Source organism: Sorex fumeus, unplaced genomic scaffold, assembly GCF_029834395.1.
Source record: "Sorex fumeus unplaced genomic scaffold, SorFum_2.1 ptg000020l, whole genome shotgun sequence".
Classification (NCBI taxonomy): Eukaryota; Metazoa; Chordata; class Mammalia; order Eulipotyphla; family Soricidae; genus Sorex; species Sorex fumeus.
This window is the reverse complement of record NW_026606077.1, coordinates 3,245,386-3,272,575: the sequence shown is the minus strand read 5'-3', so window position 1 is coordinate 3,272,575 and position 27,190 is coordinate 3,245,386. Positions and strand designations below refer to the sequence as shown.

At 39.4% G+C, this 27,190-nt stretch overlaps 1 protein-coding gene across 1 annotated transcript in view; it reads left to right on the top strand.

Moving 5' to 3' along the window:
* The window catches only part of CTNNA3 (catenin alpha 3), a 1,757,578-nt gene that overhangs the window by 410,176 nt on the left and 1,320,212 nt on the right, over window positions 1-27,190 (top strand). Inside the window, exon 6 of the mRNA XM_056113567.1 lies at window positions 13,897-14,160. Within this exon, the coding sequence (XP_055969542.1) occupies window positions 13,897-14,160 (264 nt within the window). The remainder of the gene's footprint in view (window positions 1-13,896; window positions 14,161-27,190) is intronic.

The following is a 27,190-nucleotide window of genomic DNA, read 5'->3' as shown; positions in this document are numbered from 1 at the left end:
TATGGTATAGAGAAAAGATTGTATTAAAAGTTCTGTCTCTGGTTTGGTATTTCTCTTGTTATCTCCTATGTTCACAAGCACATTCTTAATTTTTTCCATAATCATTTCTTCTCTAGTAAAAGTACTGAGGGCAGAAGTAAGAATACATGAAATATTAATGATTGGACAGTTAATAAAAGAAATGAATATTAATTGACATTAATGAGAGAAATATTTCATGAGTTGGACTAAAAGCTGTTGCCACAAGTGAGAATGAGAGGATGGAAGGCCAGTGATTCTTCAGGTTTTAGGATAATCATTTGGCTATTGACGTCATTCAGACTGAGAATGTTGGTGGAGAAACTTATTTGATAGGGGGAAATGTAGGATAGACAAATAGGTTCAATTTCAGGCACATTTATTTTGAGAACCAATTTGAATTGTGTATCTGAAACTGAGATGGAAGTAAATGTCTTTTTATTTATTATCTGATATTAGCTGTCATCAAAAAAGAGGGATGACATCCAAAAAAAGAGGGAGGAAGTCTCTTGAGGAATTCTGACTGATAGTTTACTGCACACAGAAAGTTCAAGTAGAAAAATCCTGGGGGAAAAGGTTACATATTAAATCTATACTAAATTATTCACCCACTGTTATTAATATTATGTAAAGTGGGATGCATGATTGTCATTTTGTAGTCAAAGTTTGGTTGACTATTCCCAGTCTCCTGCTATTGGAATGATTTCATTTTGTGCTTCAAACCCTGAAGGGCACACTGTTTCCATTATGAAATAAACTTCCTGTCCTGGAGTTGCTTATCAACTCAGGTCTACGTATTTTCTGTGTACCTCTTTCAAGGTCAGATTGATAATTGGTCTGACTGTGAAATGTGGAGAGTGCATTTGTAAGGCTTCCCCAAACATCTGTGCTAGGAGTTTAGTAAGGTCTGGATTCTTTTTGTTTGGCCTATTTGAATTCGAATAAACGTTTTTAAATGAGCAGCTCCTCTTCTGTGCCTGGGACTTCTCAGTTCCCATTGGTTTACATCTGGCCTATTATACTTCTTGCATAGAATAAAATGCTGAGTTTTAGCTTTAACTTTAAAGTTACACCTTATAGCAGGTGTTTCAAACTTGTTAAACTAAAGGACCAAACCATTTTTCTCTATTAAAAGAAACCACTAAGCTATCATTACTTATTCCATATTTAGAATTTCCTGTATAAAAGGTGAATTGAAATAGTGAAAATGATATTGTCCCTCTTCCTACATGTATATCTCATTTATGTATTTGAATAATTTAAAAGCTTTGTTAATCACACTTTAATTTCTAGTTTTATAGTTTTGTCCTTATCACTTATCACTTAACTTCCTGTTAGTCGTCGATTTGCTCGAGCGGGCACCAGTAACGCCTCCATTTGTCCCTGTCGCTCGCGTGCTAGTGTAGCCCAATGGCATCTGTTCGCTCTGGGATCATGAAGAGCCTCAAACCGATCGTTCATGATCTTGACGAAGAAGTCTGACCATCTGGTAGGTGGGTGGCCACACGGTCTTTTGACATCCCGTGGAATCCAGTCGGTAACAGCTCTAGTCCAGTGGTCGTCTTTAAATCTCATTACGTGACCAGCCCATCTGATTTTTGACACCTTGGCAAATGAGACAGCGTCCCTGATTCTTGATCATTGACGGATGTCGAACTCTGGATTTTTTCTCTCATTTGAGTGAAACGTGATATTCCAAGCATAGCTCTTTCTATTCTTCTTTGGGTGACGTGAATAGCATTCTCATCCTGTTTGCGTAGGGCCCAGGTCTCTGAGGCATATGTTAATGCAGGAAGAACAGTGGAATCAAAGAGATGTGCCCGGAGCCGGAGGTTCTTCGTCCTCTTAGCTATTTCTTCGACGTTCTTGAAGGCGTTCCAAGCCGCTCTCTTCCTCCTGCGCAGCTCGGGTGCCAGGTCATTTGTCATGTTGACCTCTCGACCTAGGTACACATAGCTGTTGCATTTGGAGATGGTCGTTCCATTGAGAGCAAATGGGGCATCAGGAACGATGCTGTTTCTCATAAACATTGTCTTTGTAAGATTCAGCTGTAGTCCTGCCTTTCCACACTCACGGTCAAAGTTGGCCAGCATTTGTGCCACTTGGCTGATGTTTGGTGTTATTAAAACAATGTCATCAGCAAAGCGGAGGTGGTGTAGTTGCCGGCCATCTATCTTCACTCCCATTCCTTTCCATTCCAGTCGTCGCATGATGTTCTCGAGGGTGGCACTGAAGAGTTTCGGTGAAATGGTATCACCCTGCCGCACCCCTCTCTTGACATCAACGATCACTTCTTTGTAGAATGGTGAGATCCTGGTAGTGAATCCGCAATAGAGCTCACGGAGGATCCTGATGTATTGGGCTTGAATGCCCTGATTGGCTAGGGCTTCAATGACCGCTTCCGTCTCAACAGAATCAAAGGCCTTCTTTAAATCAATGAACGTTAAACAGAGCGGCATCTTGAACTCCCAAGAAACCTCAATGAGCTTGGTTATCGTGTGGATATGGTCGATGGTGCTGAATCCTTTGCGGAACCCTGCTTGCTCGCATGGTTGTCCTTCATCTAGTGTTCTGCCAATCCTATTTAGGATGACTCGAGCGAACAACTTGTAGATGACAGACAATAGGCAGATCGGGCGATAGTTGCCAATGTCATGGATGTCTCCCTTCTTGAACAGTAGTACGGTCCTGCTGGTTTTCCATTGGGACGGAAACTTGCATTCAGACAGGTAGCAAGTGAAGAGCCGAGCCAGTGTATTGATGGGTACTGACGGCAGGTTCTTCAGGTGTTCAGGTCTGACCTTGTCTGGACCGGGTGCTGTTTGTTTCTTTACCAATGAAATGGCGTGTCGGATTTCGGAAGGGAGAACTTTGGGAACGACGTACCCATCCTGTGGAATTTGGTATGTCGGCAAGTGGACATGGCTATCGAAGAGATTTGGGTAGAAGTCATGGATAAACTTCTCCATCGCCGTTCTGGAGGATGTGATGGATCCATCAGGACGTCGGAGGGCAGTCATCTTGGTCTTGTAGTTGGCGAAGGACAGGCGGGCGTTACAAATACATTTCCCGGCTTCTGCCGCATCTACCGGTACTTCTGCTCTTCTCCCTTTGAGGTCTTCCTTGATCGCATCTCTGCACTGCTTTGCGAGCTCAGATGTTAGCTTGCGGTTGCCTGAGGCATGCGCCAAAGCACACTGGCGAATTAGCTCAAGAGTTTTCAAAGATAGGCGATTTTTTGTGGCTATCTCTCTCTTGGCGTTCCTCACACATTCATGGAGGTGCTGAACCAGTTGATCGTATTCCTCGTCAGTGTTGTCAACAATGGCATCTTCCCATGTTGCAGCAATAGTACCAAAGAGTTCCCAGTTGGTGGTCGTTCTGGGAGTTCTCTTTTTGAACTTTGAAGGATGAGTTTTGTCCTAAAATTTTTTAATTAATATTATTTTGAAGTGAAATTATGGAATGAGCCTCTTCTGGATTATATTAAACATAAGTTACACAACAGGAATACATTCCTGAGATATATATTTTTTTCCATTGGGCCATCTCAAAATAGAAGATTTTAGGATAATTCTTTGATGAACTGATAGCATCTGCAAAGCTAATTACAAGTAAAAATAGTCTTGGGTAGAAGCAGTATTGTGACTGAAGTAATTCTTGATCATGTTCAGAGCTGGAACAGTAAATGTAAAAGTAAAAAGAGTCAGTGTAGAAAGCAATGTAGTTATTTATTAAATGCTGATTTTCTTCTTCTTTTTTTATTTTTTAAAAAGGGCCTTCCTACCAGTGCATGCAGTGCCAGGGACGATTGAATTTAGGGCTTTACAAATGCCAGGCACATTTTGTGTTCCTGTAAGCTATCACCCCAACCCAAATGTTGGCATTTCACAAGCAACTATCACCACCACCACTTTTTATTTATCTTGTATGCTTTGGGGAAAACATACTTTTCCTCTTTTAACAATCTGGATTATTTTCCTATTTTCTCGTGAGATCCTTCTTGAAAGGATGACTTAGAGATGTGTTAAACAGATAAATCACTACATGTGTACAGGGCATTAACTAGGAAGCTGTCTCAATATCAGAGTTGGAATTGGATCCCATTTGAAACAAATGATGATCTTTGCTCTCTGAGACATAACAAAATATTTGGAGAACACTGGTCTGTTTCCACAAATAAGTCACAGAAGCCTAAACGGGAAGAAATTATGAGAACAAAAATATTTATTGCTCATCGCTTAGATGTTAAAATTCAACTTAATTTTCATAGATGCTAATGTGTACTGTAGAAATAGTTTTATGACTATCTTTGAATCTTGTAATATTAATGAAATATATACATAAATGGTAAGAGAATGAAGTGCAGCAAATAAATGATGTGCAAGTAGCTTATTATTTTTTGTTTATTTCTTCTACTTTAATCATTTGGTAGGTGACTTCTGATAAAATTTACTCCTTAAAGGTAAGTCCAGGCAAATAATAAATGTAATGCTTATTATATTTGCCTTAGGTAAATAAAAAATGAACACAATATATTTGTAAAATTTATAAATACATTTTTCTTATCCTGATTTTGCATTAGAATTAAGTAATAATCATTTTCTAGGAGGTTTCTTTTGAGTTTTTAATACTAGCTTTGGTGTTTTTAAACTGCCCAGGTAGGCATCATTAATGATCCACAATACAAAACTTTGTGCCATCCAAATTCTATAGCTTCCAAGTTTTCCCTTTAAATTTGAAGAGTTAATTTTTCCCTTTGTTTTATTTTTCTTAATATGAAATGGAAAATGAAAAACAAGGAGAGAAATCGATTATAGCCCTCTCCCTGCTGTTTAATATTTTAAAATGAGTTAAAATTTTTTGAAACTTTTTATTTATAGTTTACATGCATTTTACCATCATTATCACTGACCTGCTAAGACTAAGTGCTTCATTATCTTATTTACGTTGGAGAAGAACTCCGAAATTAGCAGTTGCGTGTACTTTTGTTTTCTAGCATGCTTTATTGACATGAAACTGCACAATGGCCAATGAAACAGTAAACAGCAATTTGGCAGAAAGATGCCTTGGAACATAAGTCAACCAAGAACAGAATCTAAATAGCAAAATATTCATGGACTTTTCTGCTACATGTCTTCACAATTCTAATAAAAGAGAATTGTTCTGTATAAGCTTCATTCTTTCCCCTATCAAACTATCAGAGTGGTATTTTTTTATATTAACCTCATCCCATTCCCTATCAGACTATTAAAGTGGGTTTTTTTCTTTTCTTTTCTTTTTTTTAAATCAGCCTCTAGTACCTCACTTATACACCTGAAAGAAAAACTTGCTTGTTTGTATGTGATTCTGCTTGACTGAGGAGAGAATTTTTTGATTTACTCCATTTGGGCAGGGATGTAGTTTAGCAAGGAACCTTTATTTGATTATCTGCAAAAAGGAATCTTTCAAGGGTGCATGGAATTAATTAATTCATTATTTAAAAAATTTTTTTTAGTGAATCACCATGAGGTACAGTTACAGACTTACAAACTTTTGTGCTTGCATTTCAGTCATACAATGGTCGAGTACCCATCCCTCCACCAGTGCCCATTTTCCACCACCAATGGTCCCAGCAACCCTCCCAACCACCCCCACTCCACCCCCTCCACCCTGCCCCGCCTCTGTGACAGGGAATTCCCTTTTGCTTTCTATCGCCCCTTTTGGGTGTTGTGGTTTGCAATAGAGGTATTGAGCGGCTATCATGTTTGGTCTATAATCTACTTTCAGCACGCATCTCCCTTCCCAAGTGGGTCCTCCTAGCACCTTTTACTTCGTGGTCCCTTCTCTATCTGAGCTTTCTCTTCTCCCAGCATGTGAGACTGACTTCTAAGCTGTGGAGTAATCCTCCTGGTACTTATCTCTAATATTCTTGGGTATTAGTCTCCCATTCTATTACTTTCTATTCCACTAATGAGTGCAATCTTTCTTTGTCAGTCCCTCTCTTTCTGACTCATTTCACTTAGCATGATACTTTCCGTTTTGATCCACCTTTATGCCAATTTCATAACTTCATCTTTTCTAACAGCTGCGTGTATTCCATTGTGTAGATGTACCAAAGTTTCTTTAATCAGTCATGTGTTCTTAGGCACTCCTTTTTTTTTTCCAGATTCTGGCTATTGTAAACAGTGCAGCAATAAACATAGAAGTGCAGATGTCATTTTTCTATACTTTTTTGCATCTCCGGGGTATATGCCCAAAAGTGGTATTGCTGGGTCAAATGGGAGCTCAGTTTCTAATTTTTTGAGAAGCATCCGTACTGTTTTCCAGAAGGGCTGAACCAGTCGGCATTCCTACCAGCAGTGAAGAAGAGTCCCTTTCTCCCCACATCCACGCCAACACCTGTTGCTTTTGTTCTTTTGGATGTGGGTCAGTCTCTGTGGTGTGAGATTATATCTCATTGTTGTTTTGATCTGCATCTTCCTGATGATTAGTGATGTAGGGTATTTTCTCATGTGTCTTTTAGCCATTCAGATTTCTTCTTTGAGAAAATTTCTGTTCATTTCATCACCCCATATTTTGATGGAGTTGGATGTTTTCTTCTTGTGGAGTTCAACCAGTGCCTTGTAAACCCTTGATATCAACCCCTTATCAGATGAGTATTTTCTCATTCTGTAGACTGTCTTTGTATTCTGGTAACTGTATCTTTTGAGGTACAGAAGCTTCTCAGTATAGGGTAGTCCCATTTGTTTATCTCTGTTTCCACTTGCTTGGCCAATGATGTGTTACCTTTAAAGAAACCTTTAGCTTCAATATTGTGGAGGGCTTTGCCGACCTTGTCTTCAATGAACCTTATGGATTCCAGTCTGATGTTGAGGTCTTTAATCCATTTTGATCTGACTTTTGTGCATGGTGTTAGGTAGAGGTCTGAGCCCATTTTTTTGCATATAGCTGTTCAGTTTTTCCAGCACCATTTGTTAAAGAGACTTTCCTTGCTCCCCTTCACATTTCTTGTTCCCTTATCAAAGATTAGATGATCATATATTTGAGGGTGTGTGTCAAGATATTCAACCCTGTTCCATTGGTTTTCGACTGTGCCTCTGTTACAGTACCATGCTGTTTTAATTATTACTTTTTTGTAGTAGAGTTTGAGGTTGGGGAAGGCAATGACTCCCATCTTATTTTTACCAAGAATTGCTTTAGCTATTCGTGGGGGCTTATTGTTCCATAGAATTTCAGGAGTGTTTGCTCCATTTCTTTGAAGAATGTCATGGATATCCTTATAGGGATCCCATTGAATTTGTACAGTGTTTTGGGGAGTATTGCCCTTTTGACTATGTTAATTCTCCCAATCCATGAGCAAGATGGATTATACTTTAGTTTTGACCTCTCTGTTGAACAGACCATGTGGACCTCTTCTTATCCTATTTTTTTGACATTCAAAATTTTCCTGTTTTTTAAAAAAACCTCTCAGAGTGGGAATAATTGCACTTGCAAATAGTCTTAACATACCATTTTTATCCTTTCCTTGTTATCTGTAGAAAGTATGACATCAGGGCATGTCTATAGCCAAATTTTCAGTGTCACTTTTAAAGAGAAATAATGCAAAATGAGTATTGATTCGACTTTTCTACATTTTTAATTTAATTATATAGAAACTTGATACACCCAACAAAATTCATATATCATCAATATAAATTTTTAAAAACTAAACATAGCATGGTGTTTTAAAAATTTAAACACACCCATGCAACCATAGCTGAAATTTTCCCTCCCCTCCCGTTGATCGTCGATTTGCTCGAGCGGGCCCAGTAACGTCTCCATTGGAGACTTTGTTGTTACTGTGTCTGGCATATCGAATACTCTCGGTAGCTTGCCGGGCTCTCCGAGAGCTGAAATTTTACAAAGTGAAAAATTACTAGGATCTGAAAGATACCTTGCATCTCTTCCCAGTCTTTAGTAACTCTTTAAGACTAATTCGTACTCTCATATCTAAAGTCACAGTTTTTCTGAGTTAGAACTTTATTGATTTTTTTCACTTTCATATTAAAGCACTATGATTTGCAAGGTATTGATAGTTGAGTCTTAGACATATAATATTGCAACACTAATACAACCTCCAGTGTCAACTTCCCTTCACCAATGTTCCCAGATTCCCTCCCATTCTTGTGCCCCCTTTCTACAACCCCTCTCTTCTGCTGCTCCCCTTCCCATCTTCCTCTCTCCTCCACCCCCCCACCCCAGTGTTCTGCCCTCTTGACAGGCACCTTTTCAAGTTTGATTGTTGAAGTTTGGGTGTCTTGATTTCAGTGTCGTTGACTCCATGTGTATTGATTTCAATGTTGTTGACTTTGTGATTTGGATATTTGGTTCTGTCATTCCTTAACACCATCTTTGTACCTGTCTTCCTTGTCCGAATCATTGCTTCTCATCTGTCTCTTCTTCCCCTTCTCTCCACTCACCTTCTTCTCCCCCATACACTCTGGGGCAAGGGGTTATCAGGGCATCTCTCCTTTAAAGTATTCCCTCAGCCAATAATTCTAAATAACACAGGTAAGTGATATCATCCTGTATTTATCCTTCTTCTGGCTAACTTCTTTTAACATACTGACTTTCAGTTTCATCCGTGTTGCAGAGAATTGCATGATTTCACCATTCCTTAAAACTATGTAGTATTCAATTTTGTGTTTATAGCACATCTTCATGATTTACTTAACTTGTTGGACATCTAGGTTGATCCCAAATCTTAGCTATTGTACTAAGTGCTGCAATGAAAAAAAAGGTGTGTCCACATAAAATTTTATTTAAATGGAATAAAATATTATACATTCTTTTGTTTGGAGGGGTTTCCATTTCTATTTTATATTGCTGTATGTAATCTCATTTTGTTTATTCTTCTTCGGGTGTTTCCAGTTTGATGCCATTATGATCATTGCTTCTTGAAACACTTTTACTTATATCCTTTGATATATCCACGAATCCATTTGCATATGTATGTCTCTTTCTTATGAATTTAATGTATAGATCATGGGATATGTGTGTGTTTAGCTTTAGAAAATACATCAGACAGACAGGTTTCCATAGTAATCACATCAATTTATTAATGGCTTTATCAACATTTAATTTAAATCGTGCTGATCGCACTGTCCTCCCGTTGTTCTTCGATTTGCTCGAGCAGGCCCAGTAATGTCTCCATTGTGAGACTTGTTGTTACTGTGTTTGGCATATCGAATACATCACGGGTAGCTTGCCTGGCTTTGCCGAGTGGGCCAGATATTCTCGGTAGCTTGCCAGGCTCTCCGAGAGGGGCAGAGGAATCGAACCCAGTCGGCCGGGTTGACCACGTGCAAGGGAAACACCCTACCCACTGTTCTATCACTCCAGCCTTAATTTAAATAGGCATAGTTTAAATTTATTCTAGTAATATCCCCTCCTAACTTTGCAACTGCATTAAGAAGGTTTGTGCTTTTGCGGTCCTACAGTGCTCTGTGTGTTCTTTACTCTCTCATACCCTTTGTACATGCTGTCACATTTGCCTGCAGTTTTGTTGGCAATACTCATAGGGATAAATTTTATTTATGTTTCAAATTCATCTCCTCTGATAATTTTTCTGCGGTCCACTCAAACTGAGAAACTTTCCTTAGATGAAACCTCATATAATTTGTATATGTACACTGCATAACACGTAATAGGTACTTGCTAATATTGCTGAAAGAATAATTGAGTTAATTGATAATTTCGGGCCTTCTATTTTTATACTTTGTGAACTTTAAAATCCCCAAATTACATTTTGTTTTGTTGCCAGGGTTAAAATCTTATGCTATTTCTCTACCCACTTGTACAGATAGCTAAGTTCTAAAATCCTTTATGTAAGTTTTTTTTTTTTATTAGCTGGAAGCAGTTAATGTCTCCTTAACTTAAAAGTCTCATGTGAGATTTTTATTCTGGAAACTTTAAAAATGAAATATAAAATAAATATCAATTCATGAGAAATCCAAACATTTGTGACTCTCTATTCAGAGAAATTCTTGATCTTGTCATTTAATTCCCAATTAAACCTGGTTTAAAATGTAAAAAAAAAAATAGATAACTCATGAGTCTTCAAACCTGATATAATCAGTTAAAATGAAGTAAAGTAACCACATACATCACTATGACCTTTCCTTTAGAAGGGTGGCATTCATTAGTTTCCATTTTATATGTGCCAATTTATTTACTACATTAAATTCATCCTTTCAGGTGTCTTTTAGGAGAAATGGTCTTACCGCTTCAATTCCTAAACTCTAAATTTCCTAAACCCAAACTTCATAACCCTTCCCTTCTATTTCCATCCACTGTCATAATATGTGATGTTTTTGTTGTGTTTATTGAACACATCCTTTCTCACAGGCTTTGTTGGCTTGCTAGCAAATTTTGAGTATTTGCGCTCATTAAGGATTCTGTAATCATGTTGGGCAGATATTTTTTAAAACTCATAGGCTCAAAAACCAAAGATATACTTGAAATTTTTAAATTCCATTGTCTCTGAAGCCTTAAAGTTGCCACAATTTACAGCAGATATATTTAGCTACTATTAGAATTAAGTCAATTATATTTTTAAACTTAGTCTTCTTTGTAAGGATATATATTCACAGGCTTCATTTTTCAGGAACTACCCAAATGTCAACTTTGCCATTCAAAATAGATACATGTAATGTATATGTCTATTCAAAAGGAATTATTAACTTTTTATTATACTGTATATGTAGAGAATTTTCTCCAGCTCTTTTAGAGTGTTATACATTAATCACCATTCCTCAAAGGAGTCATGCTTTCTTTCTAAATATTAAATTATTTATCTTCTAAGTCACAGTAGCACGGTAGCGCAGTCCTCCTGTTCATCAATTTTGCTCAAGCGGCACCAGTAATGTCTCACAACAAATTGTGAGACTTGCTGTTACTGTTTTTGGCATATCAAATATGTCACGGGGAGCTTGCCAGGCTTTGCCGTGCATGTGAGATACTCCTGGTAGCTTGCTGGGCTCTCCGAGAGGGGCAGAGGAATCATATCAGGGTTGGCTGCGTGCAAGGCAAATGGCTTACCTGCTCTGCTAACTGAGATAAATATAGTAATCCTATATAATTGTGTAGAATAACAATGAACAAAAGCAGTATACCAACTGTAACAATTTGCAGAACAACAAATTTTTGTTTTCTTTATACAATTTTCTACTTTTAAAAAGTGTTTCCCATCTTCCAGAATTGCCCTGCCATATTTGATAGGGTTCAAATACGGTTTGAACCATGGTAACACCTACAAGGGCAATTAGAGGCCACCCCAAAAGCCTCTATCCCTCTCGGAGAGCCTGGCAAGCTACCGAGAGTATTCTGCCCGCACAGCAGAGCCTCACAAGCTATCTGTTGTGTATTCAATATGCCAAAACCAGTAATTACTATGGGTCTATTCCCCTGACCCTTCAGGGAACACTAACAAGTGATAGAAGAGTCTTGTGAAAAGAGTATGGAATTTGTGTAATCAGTACACTTGAGTTTCAATCCCAGTTGTTTAGCCTCTTAATCCATTTCCATTAAATATCTTTAGTTAAAATTGCACTAATAGGAACAGCTTCAATGTTTCACAAGGTGTTATGATGATCAGTTAAATACAATATACAATATCTTAGTAGGATCTCATCACTATAAAAATGCAAATCCTCATATAAAGATGAGGGAAATCCTTAATTTGTTGAAAAAGTATAGGATCTTTCTTAGGGTCATTGCTTAGAACTTGCTTTGACTTGGATTGCAACGCAAAATATGCTGTATTTTCCCTCTGTCACTTGAGTATTTACGTTCTCTGATTTATAGTTTTCTGAGAAATGGGTCACATGTATCATCAGTTTTTTTAAAATAATGGCTTTATGAGATTTTATTTGTGGAACTCACAGAATATTGTCAAAGTTCCTTGAATGATTTTACTCCAGATTTATTTGCAATTCATCGGGGTATTTTTTAAATTTTTTCTTTTTTTTTTTATCAATGAATCACCATGAGGTACAGTTACAGATTTTCCAGACTTCTGAGCTTGCTTTTCAGTCATACAATGATCGAGTATCCATCCCTCCATCAGTGCCCATTTTCCACTACCAATGGTCCAGCATCCCTCCCACCACCAACCCCACCCTATCCCCCCACCTCCACCCCACCCTGCCTCTGTGGCAGGTATTCCCTTTTGCTTTTTCTCTTTCCTTTTGGGTGTTGTGGTTTGCAATAGAGGTATTAAGTGGCCATCATGTTCAGTCTATAGTCTACTTTCAGCATGTGTCTCCCATCCCTAGCGGATCCTCCTAGCACTCTTTACTTGGTGATCGCTTCTCTCTCTGAACTGCCTTTTTCCCCAGCATGTGACGCGGGCTTCTAAACTGTGGAGTAATCCTTCTGTAGGGCATTAATCCTCCTGCAGGGCATTTTTTCTTCTTTTTTTATTAGTGAAAAACCATGAGACACAGTTATAGGCCCACAGGGCATTTTTTTAAATGAATGATTTCTTTCTGTTTCAGTCTAATCCAGGTAATCCTGGTGAATTTAGTTTCCTTTTCCCCAGTATCTGCTGGTCGTGGCAATTTGTCAGTCACCTGAGTTTTTTTGTAGCTTTATCAACCTGAGGTATCATGTAGGACCTTCTCCAACCTATTCTATTTCTCGTTTCTCCTTAGTCTAGTACTGTGGGATTTCGGAGTGAATGCCTCAGAGATAATGTACTTTACTTGCCACATATATCAAGAGATGATATCCATGTGCTATTACTAACTTTACCAATCAATTAAGGTAGTGCTCATCAGAGTGCTTCGTTCTGTCACACAGTAGCTACCCCTGATCTAGTACTCTATTCTTTCTCTTTTCCTACTATTTGTAATGTATTTTGTTCATATGTACTGCAATTGTCACCTCTATAGAAACACCTTCTTCGACCACTTAGTCTGAATCAACTTTCCCCTCTCAAGCTAATGTCTACATTTTACTTTGTATTTCTTTATAGCGTTTATCATTACATGAAATTTTCTTACAGAATTTATTGTTTGTAATTTTTTCCCTCTTAAATAGGAACTTGAGTTTTAGAGAACAAGGTCCTTGTAACACTATTTACATTTGTGTACTTGTCATCTAGCACAGGGCAAGCATATGGTTAAGTGTTCTAAAACTGCTTATTGAATAAATGTCAAAGAAAGAAATATTCAGGATTAATTTATTAGTATTTCTAAAAATGAGTGGGAAAGTAGCTAAATGGTTGGAGCACAAATTATTATTATTAACACAATTGGTTTAGTTTTAATGAAAAGGTTAAATGCAATCATCAGCATCTGTGGGAATAGGTAATCAGCGTCCCCGTGATTCAACTCTTTTAGAATTCATTTTATAATATGAATGCCAAAGTATTTTTTGACTTGTTGAATTGTGACTGGCAAACATAAGATCTTCTCAGTGACTACACATCTGCATCACTGTGACCTTTATTTGTTAATGGGTTTATTTTTCTTCTTGTAGAACTTTTAATTGCATCTGAAGGAGGAAGAAATAATTGATGCCCTTTATTTTAGTTTATAACTGACTTTTTTTTTTTTTTTGCTTTTGGGTCACACCCAGAGAGATGCTCAGGGCTTGCTTCTGGCTCTGCACTCAGGAATTATTTTTGGCAGTGCTAGGAGGAGTATGTGGGATGCTAGGGATCGAACCTGTGAAGCCAGCCCAGTTTGACCTCGTGAAAGGCAAATGCCTTGCCCACTGTACTATCGCTCCAGCCCTATTACTGACATCTTAGTATACATTTTAATTTTATTTATATTGTGAGAAAAATTGGACTTCTTTGTACGAGTCTTTCTCCGTGCCTAGAGTAAAAAATTGCTCTATTTTCCTCCTCAGGATTTAAAATCTGCAAACCAGAGGGATGAGATTGCAGGAGCCAGAGCTTCTTTGAAGGAGAATTCTCCTCTCTTGCATTCAATTTGTTCAGCTTGTTTGGAACATTCTGATGTTGCTTCTCTCAAAGCTAGCAAGGACACAGTTTGTGAAGAAATACAAAATGCCCTCAATGTGATTTCAAATGCTTCACAAGGCATTCAGAGTACGCCGACCCAACAAGAACCACAGGCCGCAACCTTGGGTAGCGCCCTTGATGAGCTTGAGGTAAGTCGAGAGAAAGGTTGAACATATACCCATAAAGAAATTTTTAGAAGAGGGTTTTAAGATTACTGTGTTAGAACCTAGCATATGAATAAATAAAAATTCAGTTATCCAAAGAGTGTCTCTCATTTTCTTGTGTCTTCCCTTTTTGATTAGAATAAAAATATATTAACAGTTGTTTCTTTTCCAAAGAAGTAAATGAACTCACATCGGAATTTCTAAGTTTATTAAAATGGTTATGAATTATATACGGAACAATTTTTGAAATATAGAGCTCATTCACACTTACTGTTGGTACTAATCTTTGTGCCTGGAGTACAAAGATCTGTCATTGACCCTGTGAAACTAAGGTTCTAGCAGGGAAATATAGGCAAAAAATAAAACAGTAAATGTTGTAAATAGTAAATTATATAGAATGTTATATTGATAAAGTGAAATACCAAACAGTTGAATAAAGTTGGGGAATATGGTTTCGGGGATCTCAAAAAGGGTTTGAAGGCATACCCCCAAGTATACAGGTTGACTTTACAGAGGCATTGGTACTTGGGTGGTGGAGAAAGTGTAGAAATGAGTAGTATGAACTGAAGTCAAATATCTAGCAATTTCTGATTATGGAGGGCCATGTAAACTTTTGAAAAGTATGGCTTTTACTTCAAGTTAAAAGAAATTCCTAAGAAGGCTCTGAGTGAGGTGTAATACTCTGAGGATTAAGTCTTAAAGGACTCTAGAAAAATTCCCAATTTTCATCTTCTTAGATTTCTCTTAAAAATGTTTAAATTAAGGCGTTTAAAATATTTTTATTAAGGCCGTATGCTTACAAAGTTATTTGTGATTGAGCTTCAGGTGTACAGTGTTCTAGTCACAGTCTCACCACAGGTGTCCCCTGGTTCCCTCCCACCCTTCACCCTGCCTCCTTGGTAGAAACATTTGTAAGTTTGGTTGCTGTAGTTTGAATCCTATGCTTTTGGAATTGTTGACTGTGTGGTTTAGATAGACCTATTTACCTCACCTCTACCCCACTGGTGTGCCCAAGGCCCCAGCCTCTGCACCAGTCTGCCCCTTCTACCTACCTCAATTTCTTTCCCTTCCCTGTCCTTCTCCTTCCTATACTCTGGGATCAAGGGTGATCTACAATATACCACCCCCCATACTTAATTACTTACTTTCCTTTGTTCTTGTATATACCACAGATAAGTGAGATATCCTGTGTTTTCCCTCCTTCTTCTGACTTCTTTTAACATAATATTGTCCAGTTCCATCCAAGTTACAGCAAATTGCATAATTTGGTTGTTCTTTGTAGCTTCATAGTATGTGTGTGTGTGTGTGTGTGTGTGTGTGTGTGTGTGTGTGTGTGTGTCTTTATAATCCACTCATCTGTCCTTGGAAATGTAGCTTGGATTTCATAGCCTAGCTGTTGTGCTGTGTTGTAATGGATAATAGTGTGCATATATTCCTTTAAACATTTTTTGGGGGGATTCGGGGATAGGTACCTAGAAGTGAGATCGCTGTATCATTTGGCAGCTCAAATCTTACTTTGAGGAGAAATCGCTATACAGTTTTCCACAGGGGTTGAACCAGACAATATTGCTACCTGAAGTGGATGAGACTTCTGTTTTCACCGTACCCCACCAACACAGATTGTTTTCAGTTTGTCAATATGGTCAGCTTATCTTTGTTTTTAAATTGAATCACCATGAAATACAAAGTTGCAAAGCTTTTCATAATCGGGTTTCAATCATACAATGTTCCAACACACATCCCATCACCAAAGTCCATTTTCCATCACCAGTGTCCTCAGTTTCCCTCCCTTCCACTCTGCACCCCCTGCTCACAGTCTGTCTCTATGGCAGACACTTTCTAATCATTTGAAAATTAAGTTTTGAATTGTAGTTGAAGTAACATTGTTACAGTAGAATTTATATTAATGACAAAGTAATCACTCCTTCACAGTTACCAGGATGCCCAAGATCTTCCACCAGTGTCCTGGTGTCACTCCTTGTCACCTCTTCCACCTCTCTTCTGTCCCTTCCCTTAACCCCAAAGCTTGGTAATCTCATTTATGTGTTCAAAGTTTGAGTAATTGATGACACTATTCATTCTTTGTATATTGTGGTTTTTTAAAATTAATATACTATATGTGAATAAGATTACCTTGCATATATTCTTTTTTTTCACAATTCATTACATTAAATAGTCCAACACCAATCCCACCACCATTATTTCAAATTTTCCCACCACCACCCAAACCTGCCCCAAAGTCAGATGCTAAATAATTTATTTTGTATTGCTTGTTATGAATCACTTCACTTAATCACTTAACTTCCCGTTAGTCGTCGATTTGCTCGAGCGGGCGCCAGTAACGTCTCCATTTGTCCCTGTCGCGTGCTAGTGTAGCCCAATGGCATCTCTTCGCTCCGGGAACATGAAGGGCCTCAAACCGATCGTTCATGATCTTGACAAAGAAGTCTGACCATCTGGTAGGTGGGCGGCCACGCGGTCTCTTGACATCCCGTGGAATCCAATCAGTAACAGCTCTAGTCCAACGGTCGTCTTTAAATCTCATTACGTGACCAGCCCATCTGATTTTCGACACCTTGGCAAATGAGACAGCGTCCCTGATCCTTGATCGTCGACAGATGTCAGAACTCCGGATTCGTTCTCTCATTTGAGTGAAACGTGATATTCCAAGCATAGCTCTTTCTATTCTTCTTTGGGAGACCTGAATGGCGTTCTCATCTTGTTTGCGTAGGGCCCAGGTCTCTGAGGCATATGTTAATGCAGGAAGAACAGTGGAATCAAAGAGATGTGCACGGAGCCGGAGGTTCTTCGTCCTCTTAGCTATTTCTTCGACGTTCTTGAAGGCGTTCCAAGCCGCTCTCTTCCTCCTGCGCAGCTCGGGTGCCAGGTCATTTGTCATGTTGACCTCTCGACCTAGGTACACATAGCTGTTGCATTCAGAGATGGTCATTCCATTGAGAGCGTCAGGAACAAGGCTGTTTCTCATAAACATTGTCTTCGTAAGATTCAGCTGTAGTCCTACCTTTCCACACTCACGGTCAAAGTCGGCCAGCATTTGTGCCGCTTGGCTGATGTTTGGTGTTATTAAAACAATGTCATCAGCAAAGTGGAGGTGGTGTAGTTGCCGACCATCTATCTTCACTCCCATTCCTTCCCATTCCAGTCGTCGCATGATGTTCTCGAGGGTGGCACTGAAGAGTTTTGGTGAAATGGTATCAGCCTGCCGCACCCCTCTCTTGACATCAACGATCACTTCTTTGTAGAATGGTGAGATCCTGGTAGTGAATCCGCAATACAGCTCATGGAGAAAGGAGAGGCCGACAAAATCTCAAGGCCGACCTAGGCTGCCACAACGAAGGAAGACAAAAATGATCGTCTGTACTTTCAATGCACGTACACTAGCATCAGATGCATCCATTGAGGACCTGATGGTACAAGCGCGAATGATCAAGTACGACATCATTGGTCTGACCGAGACAAGAAGGCACGAATCTCACCATGCCGTTTTCAACACCAGAGAAGAATTGTTCCTCGGAACATGCGATAAAAGAGGTGTTGGAGGCGTCGGTGTCCTTGTCAACACAAACTTGGCCAAGAGCATTGATTCATTCGAATGCCTAACAACCCGAATCGGACGTTTACATTTGAATAGATGTGGCTCACTGCCTGCAGTTTCTATCTTCGTTGTCTACGCACCAACATCTCATTATGATGAAAGAGAAATCGAGAAGTTCTACATGGAGCTAGAGAAGTTCTCTAAAGAAGACCACACCTTCTACAAGATCATTGTGGGTGATTTTAATGCCAAGATAGGACTGAGAAGATCAGCTGAAGAACTTCACATCGGGACCCATGGCCTAGAATGGAACGAACAGGGTGAGAGACTGTCTGAGTTCATCATGTCGACCAAGACCATTCATGGTAACTCACAGTTCCAGAAGGCAGAATCTAAACGATGGACATGGGAGTCTCCCGGTGGACGATTCCACAACGAAATAGACCACATCATATTCAATCGACGGTTTTGCCTGACTGATGTCGCTGTTGTCCCAAAATTTCGAACGGGATCGGACCACCGTCTCCTTCGTGCAAAATTCTACTTCACAGAGCGGGGAGAAAGGGCTGCAAAGTTCAAAAAGAGAACTCCCAGAATGACCACCAACTGGGAACTCTTTGGTACTATTGCGGCAACATGGGAAGATGCCATTGTTGACAACATTGACGAGGAATACGATCGACTGGTTCAGCACCTCCATGAATGTGCGAGGAACGCCAAGAGAGAGATAGCCACAAGAAGTCGCCTATCTTCGAAAACTCTTGAGCTAATTCGCCAGCGTGGTTTGGCGCATGCCTCAGGCAACCGCAAGCTAACATCCGAGCTTGCAAAGCAGTGCAGAGATGCGATCAAGGAAGACCTCAAAGAGAGAAGAGCAGAAGTACTGGTAGATGCGGCAGAAGCCGGGAAAAGTATTCGTAGCGCCCGCCTGTCCTTCGCCAACTATAAGACCAAGATGACTGCCCTCCGACGTCCTGATGGATCCATCACATCCTCCAGAACGGCAATGGAGAAGATTATCCATGACTTCTACTCAAATCTCTTCAATAGCCATGTCCACTTGCCGACATACCAAATTCCACAGGATGGGTACGTCGTTCCTAACGTTCTCCCTTCCGAAATCCGACACGCCATTTCGTTGGTAAAGAAGCAAAAAGCACCCGGCCCAGACAAGGTCAGACCTGAATACCTGAAGAACCTGCCATCAGTACTCATCAATACACTGGCTCGGCTCTTCACTCGCTACCTGTCTGAATGCAAGGTTCCGTCCCAATGGAAAACCAGCAGGACTGTACTACTGTTCAAGAAGGGAGACATCCATGACATTGGCAACTATCGCCTGATCTGCCTATTGTCTGTCATCTACAAGCTGTTCACTCGAGTCATCCTAAATAGGATTGGCAGAACACTAGATGAAGGACAACCATGTGAGCAAGCAGGGTTCCGCAAAGGATTCAGCACCATCGACCATATCCACATGGTAACCAAGCTCATTGAGGTTTCTCGGGAGTTCAAGATGCCGCTCTGCTTAACGTTCATTGATTTAAATAAGGCCTTTGATTCTGTTGAGACGGAAGCGGTCATTGAAGCCCTAGCCAATCAGGGCATTCAAGCCCAATACATCAGGATCCTTGTTATGAATAATTGTCTAAAAATGATCCAAAAAGATTTCTTTAGAGGAGACTGTGTGAATATTGTTTGATCTCACCGTAGAGCCATTAAGCCCCTGAATTGGAGATCACTAACATGTTGTTATAGGTTGAAGTTATATATATGTATATATGTACATATATGTGCATCACTTTATCACTGTATCACTGTCATCCTGTTGTTCATCAATTTCCTCCAGCAGGCACCAGTAACATCTCCTTTCTTCGTGAGATTTTAGCAAGTGCCACATAGGAGGCTCCTTCAGGGTCAGGGGAATGAGACTATATATATGAATCAAGATCAGCTAACTTCTACCTTATACCCCATCAAATGTGTGTGCTACTCTCGGTATATCAGTGGCATGGTATTAGATGTCACTCTGGGAATTTTAAAATTTTAAATAGGGTTCTGCCCCTGCGCCTGGCTGTTCCTCGCTGTGGCCCGTTGGAGGGGAGCGGGTTGAGCTTTCCTCCCCGCCCCGACCAGGGCTCCGGCAGCCGAAGACCTCCAGGACCAGCCACCACCATGCTGAGACCACTCTCCGCACACATGAAGGTACTGGCAGAGGAACAAATCCACGCGGGTTCCGGGGCCGAGATCTCCCAGCCTACTCGGATTGGAGTCGAGCATCCTCCACCCAGATCCTCCAAATTCCAGTAGGCGGGGGTCACACCCACCACCTGGCCCCCTGGCGCCGTGTAATCCCATCAATGGCCAAGACTCAGAGACTATAAAATCCAGCTCCTGGAACCACGACATCTTATCAGGATATCTTTTATGACATCTTTTCATCTCATTCCTACTTTGGATAAACTTGCAGGCTATCGAATGTAGCCTGCCCACAGGGCAGAGTCTGGCAAACTCCCCGTGGCGTACCAAATATGCCAAATACCAGTAACAATGATGGGTCTCATTCTCCTAAAGAGCCTTGAATATAATCTCAGGGCTAGGATGAAGGAGACATTACTGGGGCCTGCTCGAGGCAATCGATGAATAACAGGATGATGAAATGAAAATGAAATGAAATAGGGTACTAGACCTGGAGTTAAATTTTTCACTGAATGGTGATTTTGGGGTCCAGAGGCACCTCTGCAGAATATTGCTCTCTCCCAAGATTTATTTGTGAGGCTCTGGATCATGGCTGTTAATGAGATTATAATACGACCAGAGGCAGTTCATGGGCATGACTGGCAGGGACCAGGAAGCATAGGGAGATGAGGGGGGTGGGGTGCCCATTCGTGACTCTGTGATTCTGGCGGTTTCAGTTGCAAAACTTGTATACCTGGTTTTTTCAGTGGATTCATTCTCATGTGTGAGGGACTCATCTCTTCTTATGAAGATTGGCCATGAGCATGGTGGCAATTAGATTCTGGAGGTTTGTGGTTGCCAGGGTTCTGTTGGGGCAGGCGGAGGAACACCACCCCCCCCCCCCAGGTGCCCAGATGAAATCAGCCTGGCATGGAATGAAAAGACGTCTCTACAGGGTGCTGCTCTCTTCTGAGATTTATTTGAGTCTCTGGTATATATTCTTTACCCTCTAATTTCACTTAATTTGACCCGCTCTTGCTCTGTCCAAGTTGTTGCTAAACAAAATATTCCATCTTTTCTTATTTAATACTGTAAGAATAGTATATAAATAATATACTGAGTATACACAGTAATATACTGAACAGTATATTCTTTAGTGTATACACATCAGAAATTTCTTTTTTTTTTTTCAGAAGGGCATACCTGATGATGCTCAGGAGTTATTCCTGGCTCTATTCAGGGCTCACTCCTGGTGGTGCTTGAGGGACCATATGGAATACCAGGGACTGAACCTGGGTTGACTCCATTAAAGGCAAACACTTTTACCTGCTACCTGCCTACTAAGGCTCTGGTCCTTTTTAATTTTAATTTAATTTAATTTATTTTTTCACCAGAACTTATTTATCTACTCCTCTGTCATTGTGAACTTGGGTGTTTCTCTGTATTGTCAGTTATAAATATAACTGCATTTAGCACAGATGTTCAATATCTTCTCAAATATTGTTTTTGTCTTCTTGTGATACAATGGATGGGACATGCTAGGTCATATGAGAAGTTCTAACTTTAACTTTTTGAGACATTCTATCATGTTTTCCATGAGGCTGCATCCATTTACATTCTCACCAACTGTGATCTTGTTGGTGTAAGGTGGTATCTCGTTCTGGTTTTGATTTAGATTTCCATGATAATAAAGTGATGAGGCTTCTAAACTTTCCTCAATTCAGTTGTGACAACGTCAGGCAATGCATAGCAGTGTTGCAAAGGAGGAGAATGTGTGTGTATTTGAACACACACATGCATGTATTTAAGTGTAGGTTTAAAAAGAGATTTCAGGCAGAGGTGAACTACGAACAGTTGCTGAAGGTGTCTAAAGTACACAAAACAGAAGTTATTGAACATTTATTACTTTTAAAATGATTTTTTTAAATGAAATGGTAGCACTTTTCTTTATTTACATGATGCTCTAATGGTAAAGGATCTAAAAAATTGCCTTGCTTTATCATGCTTCTTCAAATATAAGGCTATGAAATAATTTGATATGGTAAATACTCCAATGGGACCAAGTCTCATTAAATGTGATAGTGTGGAAATGTATCAGAGTGCTTATTCAACAACCACAATGCTGAAGCATCATTAAATCTTTCATTTGGGCTTTTGGCTGGTTGTGGATATGAAATCTGTGATTTATTGATGGTGAAAAATAGAAGTTGAATTAGAACATCACACAGGCTAAATCAATTGATTTATTGGAAAGGTCACCATGAGTTATAGGGGGTTCTTTATGTACTTGGGACTTTTCATATATGTGAGAGTTGAGAAGTATCAAACGATAGATAAACCAAATGTCGAAAATGTATTCAAGCAAGAAACTTTGCCAGTGTAAATAGCACTGAAGGGCTGTAATGCAGCTCAGTGCTGGAGCAATTGTTTTACATGTGTGAAGCCCAGGGTTTGATTTCAGGTACCACCAAAAGTTTTTAGAAAATTGCATTGAAACTGAAAGTCATTCAATTATCTTTTATTATAAGAAATGAAAAAATATTTATAATTGTTGCATCATTGGAGCCAGGAAAATGGTCCTGGGGTTAAAGCACTTGCCTGGGATGATACCAACCTCAGATTGGTCCCTGAAACTGCATATAGTTTTCAGAGAACCTCCAGGTGTGACCCCTGAGCATCACTGGGTGTGGCCTAAACCCCCCCCAATAAAATATTGTCTTGTTTCTATTGTAATAAAGATTACAATAAGTGGAACATATTTTTTTTTTATTAGTGAAACACCATGAGGTACAGTTGTGGATTTACAATTTTTTGTGCTTGGGTTTCGATTATACAATGATCAGATACCCATCCCTCCACCAGTGCCCATTTTCCACCACCATGGATAATATCCGCCCCACCTCCATTCCCCCATACCCCCCTGCCTCTGTGGCAGGGCAATCCTCTGTGTTCTCTCTCTCCTTTTGGGTGTTGTGGTCTGCAAAAGAGGCATTGAGTGGCAAACATGTTCAGTCCATAGTCTACTTTCGACATGCATCTCCCATCCTGGGAGGATCCTCCAAACACCCTTTATTTGGTGCTCCCTTCTCTATCTGAACGGCCCTTTCCTCTAGGATACCCGGCTGGCCTCTAAGTTATGGAGTAATCCTCCTGGTGCTGATCTCAGTTATTCTTGGGTATTAATCTCATATTTTGTTACTTTATATCTCCCAGATGAATGCAATCTTTCTATGTCTATCCCTCTCTTTCTGACTCATTTTGCTTAGCATGATAAGTGGAACATATTTAATGTTTCTCATATTCAAAGAACTGTCACAAATTTTCTTTTAAAGTATATTCATTTAATGTATATTCATTTATTTATTTATTTGCTGTTTTATCCTTAATATGATGACGACCGACGACCATCCTGTTGTTCGTCGATTGCCTCGAGCAGACCCCAGTAACGTCTCCTTCGTCCTAGCCCTGAGATTTTTTAAGAAGTGCCATGTTCAAGGCTCTTTCAGGGTTAGGAGAATGAGACCCATCATTGTTACTGGTATTTGGCACATTGGGTACGCCACGGGGAGTTTGCCAGACTCTGCCGTGTGGGCAGGTTACATTCGGCAGCCTGCCAGTTTACCTTAATACCTTAATACCTCAAACCTAATTTAGTGCTGGACAAATATCAATGAGTAAATGAAGGAAGAAAAGAATTAGTATGAGAAGACTGCATGTCAGATTGTGATGTAGTGAAGAACATTTTCCCCTTAACTTTTTCCCAACTCATTTCTTCAACTGGTGGTATATGATTTTAGCATTCAACTCAATTAGGTATAGTGAGGGAAACTGCTTGAAGTGATGTAGCTATGATGAGAGAGCACAGAGGGGGAAAATTTTCTCAGTAGGATACAGCATCAGTCTATGCTACCTATAATTGTCAAGATATATTGCCTTTAACTTAGCACTGTAGAACTGTCTTTCCATTGTTCATCGATTTGCTCCAGCAGGCCCAGTAACGTCTCCATGGTGAGACTTGTTGTTACTGTGTTTGGCATACTGAATACGTCACGGGTAGCTTGCCAGGTTTTAGTGTGCGGGTGAAATACTCTCAGTAGCTTGCCGGGCTCTCCGAGAGGGATGGAGGAATCGAACCTGGCTCAGCCGGGCCAGCAGCTTGCAAGGCAAATGCCCTACCGCCGAGCTATCGCTCCAACCCTAGTGCCTTTAACTTAGTGTTATAATTTTGAAGAATTTGGTCCTTACCACTTATGTTTGCACCAGAAGGAGGAAACAGGATCTCTATCAATCAGATTAGCATTTTGCAACTATAGAAAATAGGGTATCATTTTTATCTAGAAACGCCTTTTCTGTCTTTTTGTAGTACTGGGGATGTAACTAGGGCTTCATATGTACAGGAACAGACCCCTGACCATAGCCTTGAGCCTTCTAGATGCACTTTAGTATAATTTTTAAAATGATTTGGTTTCTGAAAATATAGTGAATTAGAACAGTTTTTTTTTAATTACAAACAATTTGGTAGATCAGTTAGGAAAATTTCACTGGACTAATCAGATACAAAGAAATCACAAAGCTAGACTAGGAAGTCAGCATCAGCTGTGATGGAAGATATGGAGACTTCGTTTTCTACTGTGGCTTATAGCTCGGCATTAAAAGAATGAGCTGAGAACAAAAGACAGCCCTTTTTTGCTACCTGGAAATCTACGAGACCTTTGGATGAGACCTCAGTCCTAAATTTGATCACCTCTTTGGATGAAGAAGAAAGGCACTGGTCCCTATGCTAATAAGTAGTAGGTAAATTTGAATAGATAAATCTTAACTCTTAGGTAGCTCAGAAAAGAAAATAATAAACATCTTGACAATTTTCTAATCAGACGTTTGTCTTTATCTTGACTTTGAGTCAGAATTCATATTATCTGTATATGTTTTAAAACCTCAGGTGAAATCTGATTTGGAGTTACTTTTTCTTGGTGATATCTCCAAATACATTCTAGAAATAAACTCAAATTCTCTCTGCACTTTATATTAAATTCACAAAAAATTTTCAAACAGTTCTGAAGAAGATAAGTTCTCAAAAGACACACAAGCAAGCCATCTTGAGTGAGACAGCAGGAAGAATACCTGCAGAATTTTGCATGCACTTCAGTGATAATATTAACAATTATAATATGCAGAATAAAATTGCTATGCTTAATACACATTATTCCCTCACATACTCACTAACATGAAGGCTATGCAGAAGGAACAAAACTGTGAAATTGACCAGTCAGAGCTATCTAAAGTGAAAAACACAATAATGAAAAATGCAATGGTTAGGCAAAATGGGAGATTAAATAGAGAATTAATGATCTGAAAGATATATTTGAAGTTCTTTGTAATGTGGCACAAAGAGCCACAAGCTTTATAAAAGTATGTTTAAAATGTAAAACAGATGAGGGATGGTGTGGCAAGTTCTAAAATAATAAAAGATCCAGAAGAGAAGAAAGCATAAAAATATACCCTTTCTTAGAACTGATGGGAGACACCCATCTTTGTAGTGAAGGATGCCAAAACTTGAAAGTGATATATATGAATAAACAAAAGCTCAACTTTACATCTATGTAAATTTGAAGAGCACCAAAATTAAAAAAATAACATCAAGGTTTGGGTCACACCGGGCTTACAACTGAGTCTGCTCAGAGTCACTCTTATTGCTACTCAGATGATCGAATCTTGATCAGCCATATTCAAGGCAAGTGCCTTGCCCATTGTACAACCTTTCTGAAAAAAGAAAATGGTAGAGATTTATTCCTAGCAAGATGCAGAATAGGAGACTCCAGATTCTTTCATGAAGCGTCTGAGTAAGAAACTACACGTGGATCTATTCTTTTCATGAGAAATCTATCGTTGAGATTTTCTTACAAACTTGGAAACTGATAAAATACCCATGTTAAAAATAGTTAGGAAAAATACATGTGCCTCATACCATAAATTCCATGCCCCTATCGCACTTGACAGTTGATAAGGAACCCTTGTCTCCCTGCTATTTCCTTTAGGAGCAAAAGTTTGATCCCCATACTCAGAACTCCAACTTTTCTGCTTTTATCAGAGGGACAGTCTCATAATTTACCTCTCTGGGATGTGACGGGCCCAATATATGGTGATTTGATGTAACTCTTCAAACAGTGAAGCAGTTTAAAAAAATCATGCAGCCATTTCTTGTGTTTCATCTGCTTGGATAAATAAACAATAAATTCAGTTTCTAATTTTTCCTTGAAAAGCATGATACTATACATTTAATATCCTCCATCATTGCTGCTGACCTGTATTTGGCAACTGATAGGGAGGTTGAACATCTTTCCTCTTTTGTTTAGACATACATTTGGATATTGTTCAGGATTCTGCATTCAGCTGTTCCAGAAAAATAACCAATTCACCAAACTTTTCTTGGAGTTAGTTGGACTGCACATTTGTTGCCCTGTTTCTTTGTGTGCCACTGAACATCTCCCTTCTAATTCTTCTGCCTCTGCGAGAAGGTGTGACCCAACATTCGAAGCCCTCCAGCATCTGCAGAATCCATACAAAGCAACAGTGGTAGGTTTTTTTGTTTTTGTTTTAGTTTTTTGGGAAATACCTGGAGATGCTCAAGATTTACTCTTGGCTCTGAATTCAAACCACTTCTGGAGGTGCTCCAGACTATAAGTGGTGCCAGGGATTGAACGCAGGTCAGCCACATCAGCTTCCATGCCTTATCTGCTCTATTAACTCCCACGTTCCAATGTAAGTTTTTAATGATTTTATAGTACTGTTTTAAGACTCTTTCCAAAGAAGTTCTTCATTAGTAATGCTCATCTGTGAGTTTCTATCTAGACAATATTAGATAACTCATCTTTTATTACATTTCTTTTTCAATTAGAATATAATAGAGGTTTTAGAAACCTTCAGAATTGCTGAATGGGTAAGTTAGAGCTTATCTTCAATAACAGGCCAGTGTCTGACTGGCAAGAGGAAATTGTTTTACCAAGTCTACAGAAAAAACTTGCTAAAGCCTAATTAAATTATCAAAAAATAAAGGCAAAGAGAAAATTGAAAGCAGCAAGAGGAAAAAAAAAACTCGATACACATTGGAGCATCAGTGAATAGTTTGAGCAGAAATGTTGCAGGACCAAGGGGAATATTGTAATACATTTGAAGAAAAAAATATCAAACCTAAACGTTTCCAACAAAGTTATGGTACCAAGAAAGTATGATCTTCAAAGTGAAAGAATAAAGGTTCACATAAACAAAACTACAAGGAATTTG